Raw genomic sequence first — 5,933 nt, 5'->3', positions numbered from 1 at the left:
GGAGGAGTGGGATATGCAGTGGAGAGCATCGTCAACCACGTCTGAGGGGAAATTGCGTTCTTTGAAGAAGGAGGCCATCTGGGTTGTTCGGTATTGGAATTGGTCCTCCTGGGAGCAGATGTGGCAGAGGCGAAGGAATTGGGAATATGGGATGGCGTTTTTACAGGGGGCAGGGTGGGAGAAGGTGCACATAGTTTGTCCAAGCTATGAACCTGAACTCCTCGATGTTTCTAGTTGACAACACTCTCCAAGCCCAGACCATGATAAGTGGAAGTCCTGCTTGATCTGTCGCAACAAAACGCAATACCTCGCATCTTTCTGAATCAAACTTCATCCAACATTACAAGTCCATATGTATCTAGACCTGAACAACATTCAGGCTTGCGCTAAATGAAAAGTACTGATGCATCATCTGATACCTTCGAAATTCGCTCCCTGTTCCAACAATGCACACTCGCATCTATGTGTAACCTCTACAAGTTGGACTGCGATTAGTAAGTCTCCAAGCATAGAATTTGCCAAACCTGTGATTTCTACCAGCTAAAGCTACAAGGATAGCACATACAAGCACATTCAAAGCACATGCCTTCCTGAGCTGTAAATGTACTGCCATTCCTTCACTGTCACGAGGTCAAGATTTCTCTTTGTCGCAGACTCTGCCTATTCTTCAATATTGGCCTGGTCGCTGCTTCCTTCAGTGACTCTGTCAAACCATCCCGTACTTTCAGATCGATAGTGAATGGTTGTAAATTGCCTGTTTTCAGCTGAACATGTTTCCATCTCATTTCAAAGTCGATTTCTTCCACACCTCGACACATCAAAAATTGTTAGAGTGCATGCTGTGCAAATCCTTTGTCATTCTAACTGCCTCTATCAACACACAAAGAAAATGACTTCATTATTTCCGTTTCTGTTTTAAAGTTACATGGATTTTTTACCTGGCATTATTTGAAGAGATGTCTTCTGTACCCTCAGACTTAACCCCAACCTGTCAATGTGACTCCCAAATCCACAACAAACTCTGCAGTTGTGGTCGTACTAATGACTGGGTTACTATCAGTCCCAACATTTTTGATATTTTAACCATGATGGTCACATGTGATATGACACACTTTTGAAACAGATGGGTTTTGGCACAGGTTTTCTTGATCAGAGGCAGGGGCACTACCAGTGCAGCACATGACTATTATCTTTACATTTCTACCCTGTACATTGCCTCCCCCACCTCACTTTAACTTATTTAATTCCTTTGTGGATTGCACAGAAAATTTCAAGAAAATGACAATGTTCAATGTCAGTCGCCGTATTAAAATTGGCATCTCGTATTTGTTCTGTTGGGTAAGTGGGCATCACAGGCTCGGGTGGTATATATTGCACTGAGGTGCATTAAGAATCAACAAGTGGCTATGAGTCTTACCGTGTCAGTAAAAGTATCAGAATCTTTTCTCAAAAGGACACCAATCGTTAGATGACAATTGACACTCACTCGTGACAATCACTCGCGTTTTTATAGCTTGTTAATGAATGGAAATTTTTACAATTTGAGATATGGGATTTGAAACTGTGTCCCCAGGATATTAGCTTTGGGCTCTGGATTACTGGCCCAGTGAGATTATCACTCTCCCACTATCTCTTCCTAAACATAAATTATTCATGTATCTTAAAGAGCAGAGAATAGGGAGATTTCAGCACATACTTCACCTCCTCTCTGAATCTCTTCTGTGTCAGTGCGTAAATGCAAGTGTTTGTGCAGGAGCTGGTGCACATCAGCAGGAATGCCGCCATGATTCCCAAATAGAGCGAGTTTGACCCTTGGAAAGCCACTGTGTGTGTAACACCGACACAGATGTGGATGAGAGTGATGGGCGCTGAGAGTAACACGAAGCAGCCGGAGATCGTGAAGAGCAGAACGATGGAGGTTCTCCTGCTCTTCAGCTCGGGGTCTCCGCCCATTTCCCCAGCACCATCTCTGCTCTTCTTCAGGGCACGGCGAGCTCTGCTGGCTACCAGAATGTGCCGGGCAGTGAGAGAGTTCAACAGCAGCAGCAGGGGAATAGGAAGAAACATGTTTGAGATGTTGGTGAGCCACCGGTGAGCTGCCCAGGCCGGTGAAGTGAGGTAACCGGTTACGGTGCGGCAGCCCCATTGTACATTGTTCAGAACATGAGTGGGCTCATAGCGAAAAGGCAAGGGAATGTTGACCATGATGTTAAAAGCACTCACAATGGATATGACCACATTGGCTGTTCTTCCAGTGCAATATCTCGCCTTTAATTTGTTGCAGCAAATTGCTACAAAGCGGTCAAAGGTGAAGATGATGGTAAACCAGATGGAGAGTTGGATGCTGAGCCCTTGCAGGAAGGCACTGAGTCGGCAGGCGGGGGTGTAGTTCAGCAGTGAGCCCGGGAAATGATACTTGAAGATCTGGCCCACAATCACGTTGAAGACAAGGACCATCAGATCTCCTGTTGCCATGGCAGTCATGTAGAGAGTGATTCCTTTGGAAAGGCCACACTTCCCTTGGGAAAGAATCAGCACTGTCATCAGGTTCGCTGTAAAAAAAAATCCCAATTGTCACATGTATCAAAATAGAGAGATGGGCACAGACAAGGTCTGGAACTCCAGAAGGAGGCTTCTGCAAATTTTCTGGTGCTGCCTGGTGATTCTAGACTTGTACATCAATGAAAAAAAACTGACGTCTTATTGGCAACATCTGTATGCAAAGTGATCTCAGCGAAACATGTCAGTTATCGTGGAGACTGGATAAGATGGATCACTGGGAAATAGTCTCCTCTTTATGGGGCACTTGGGGATACAGTTTAGTAATAAGTAGTTTCCCTTATTAAATAGAAATAAGGATATTTCTATTCTGTTCAAGGGTGTTTACTATCTGGAATTCTCTTCCTCTGAAGGTAGTGGGGCTGTATCAGAAAGAATGAGTTGGATTGTTTTGAACTCACAAGGCCTTCGAGGGCTGTGTAATACAGGCAGGAAACTGGAGCTTATTCTCATCAACAATACTCCTGATGAAATTTGGAAAGGTTTCAAAGTGACACATTCTGTTCCGAATTCGTACGTTTCTGTATTCCTCATCTGTGGCTAACTTCCGTCAAAAAAGTTTTATTTCTGAGATGTATTTTATGTCTGCCCCTACCATCAAGAACCTGTCGATGTCAGTCCTTAAACATACATGCGGACTCCGCCCTCACAGCTCTCTCTATGGCACCAACTTTCAAACAGTCACAATAGTTGAGAGATAAGACATTTCTCCTCATCTCAGTATTAAATTGGCACTCCTTTATTCTGAGATAGTGCCCTCTGGGACATTTCAAAACATCACAGGCAAGGAAAATTACTCATCGTCTGAGCACTTCACAATAATTTGAAGAATCTTCATGGTGGAGTTGGGAATTTCTAATCGAAATGCTTGTGGTCCCATTTTCTAGTGAAAATGGGAATAGCCAAAGAACTCTTCAATGAGGGGAAAGCATTCTCTCAACATTTACCTTCTAAATTGCTTTAGAAATCTGATACGTCTCAATAATATCACCTCTGATTCTTCTAAACTGCCATGAGTAGACTCCCTCACTATGCTTTATCTGTGACGTGGCTTTATATGTTTCATTCTCAGGTAACTCCAAGACGCTTTGAATTCCAGCTTTCTGCAACTCTTCCCCGTTTAAATAAAACTATGTCCTTTGTTCTCCATTCCGAAATGAACAGTTTCACATTGACCCGCATTATACTCCGGTTTCTGCCATTTTCCCCACTTACATAACTGATCAACATCTTTCTGTAAACTGTTTGAATTCCTCTCTCAATTTGCCTTTTCCATTTTTATTTGATATCGTTTGCAAATTTGGACAGAGTACATTCACTTCCTTTCTGCAAGTATTTAATATAAGCTCTTAATATCCCTCCAGAACACGACTGGTCATGGGTCTCGGACAAATCCCATATCCCCATTCATTGTTTTCTGATCTTTAGCCAATTCTCCATCCAATACTATTATGCTGCCTCCAACATAATGGGCTGTTACCTTAACTACTTACGCGTTTCTGAGGTACTTCATTGAGTGCTTTATCAATGTCAGAATCCAACGGATCTTCTGTTTCCTCTCCATCCAAACTGTTTGAGACTTCTTCAGAAATTCCAAGAAATTTCCCTTCATGAACCTGTGCTGACTCTGCTTGATGAGATTTGCGTTTTATAAATGTTCTGTTACCCCTAACCTTATTAATTCGTTCCAATATTTTTCAACAATCGATATACTTACTCTCTTTATGCCTCCCTCGCTTTTTACAATAGGAGTCACATTGTCAGTTTTGTAAATCCTTGGCATTTCCAGACACACCAAGAATGTTTTGTCATTTAGAGCGAACGCATGGCCCTGTCGCTAATTCTTTTAGAGTGCTGAGAAGCAAGTCGTCACGGTCAGGAAACTTATTTGCCTTGAACCCCATTAGTTTGTCGAATACTCCTCCTTCAGTGATGTTGAAATGACATAATTCCTCTCCCATATTCTTCAGCATTAATGTGATGTTTGAAATATTCTCCACCGTAATGATCGATGCAAAACATTGATTTGCCATTCCTTGTTTTCTTTATTTGAGTGAAACACATTTGTTTCCAACCCTCAGTCATCTGGGACTGGACTGATGAAGCTCACTCCGAAATCAATGGTAATGAAGGAGTGGCAAGCTCAGCAATAAGCAGGAATTCCATATGGGGGACATTGGAGAAAATTGCAGACACCCAAATCAAATCAGAACACACAAGAAAAATGTCACAGTGGCTTCGAATCACTTACCAGGAATTCCAAAGACGGCAAGAACGGGAAAGAGAATTTCAAGTGGAAGCGCCTGTGGTGCCATTTTTTGGTGAAAACAGAAACAGTCAAAATGAGGCAACACATTGAAATACACTCAATTTATACATAAGTCTCCATCCTTAGGGACAGTGGGAACAGATGTCATTAAACACACAAATTCTAGCATACACATTAATTAAGGGTAGGAGCCTGGGGCTGGTAGTGCGGGTATCTCCTGTGGCTATCCTCATCTGAAACATGTTGTTTTGGAAAATGTAGGAGGTGATGGACTCTCAGAGGAATGTAACACAAACAGCCATGTTCCTGGTACCGAGACGGGCTCTCACGGAATGAGTGATAGCTAAGGTTCCAAGCGATCCATTGTGATAGGAGACTTTCTAGTCAGAGGCGGAGACAGACGTTTCTGTGGCTAGCAGCAAGAAATCAGAATGGTATGTTACCTACCTGGTGCCAGGATCAAGGATATCTCAAAGAGAGGGCAAAATGTTCTCAAAGGGGAGAGGGCCGAGCAGGCGGTCATTGCACACATTGTAACCAACCACATAGGAATGGAAAAGAATGAGATTCTGAAGGGAGAATGTAAAAAGTTATGCAGGAATTGAAAATGGAGATCCTTGTGGTTAGTAATACCTGGATTACATCTGGTGATGTTAGCGAGTGAGGATAGGAATAGGACCATAGAGCAGATGAATGCGTGGCTGAGAAGCTGGTGCAGGGGAGAAGAGTTCACACTGGATAATTGGAAACTATATAAGAAGAATTAATTGTGCCTGAATTGGAAGGGAACGATATGTTGACAGAGAAATTGTGAGAGCGACTCAGGAGGACTTAAGCTCGTAAGATGAGGTGTGTGGTGGTTCGCAGGGAGATAGTGAGGAAAGAGATCATTCTGAGATTGGTAGAGTTGGGAAAAGGAGCAAGTCAAACAATATGCGCAGGCAGAAATAAAACAAAGAAAGGTAGGACTGAAATTAAACTGCTTTTATTTCAAAGCAAGAGAGTAAACAGGGAAGGCAAATGAACTAGAGCATTGTTAGAAACATGGGCCTCGGATTTCAAAGCTTACAGAGATTTGGATTACAGATGGACAGAACTGGTAGCT

General features: G+C 42.7%; 1 protein-coding gene across 1 annotated transcript in view; it reads right to left on the bottom strand.

Annotated features, from left to right (window-relative positions):
- Positions 1-1,647: 1,647 nt before the first annotated feature.
- LOC122541521 (probable G-protein coupled receptor 139) overlaps positions 1,648-5,933 on the bottom strand; it is a 15,066-nt gene continuing 10,780 nt past the window's right edge. The window contains exon 2 of the mRNA XM_043678347.1: positions 1,648-2,552. Coding sequence (XP_043534282.1) covers positions 1,648-2,552 — 905 coding nt within the window. The remainder of the gene's footprint in view (positions 2,553-5,933) is intronic.

The sequence above is a fragment of the Chiloscyllium plagiosum genome, chromosome 37 (assembly GCF_004010195.1).
Source record: "Chiloscyllium plagiosum isolate BGI_BamShark_2017 chromosome 37, ASM401019v2, whole genome shotgun sequence".
Taxonomy (NCBI): domain Eukaryota; kingdom Metazoa; phylum Chordata; class Chondrichthyes; order Orectolobiformes; family Hemiscylliidae; genus Chiloscyllium; species Chiloscyllium plagiosum.
The sequence above is the reverse complement of the archived record's forward strand: the minus strand, read 5'-3'. Positions and strand labels throughout refer to the sequence as shown.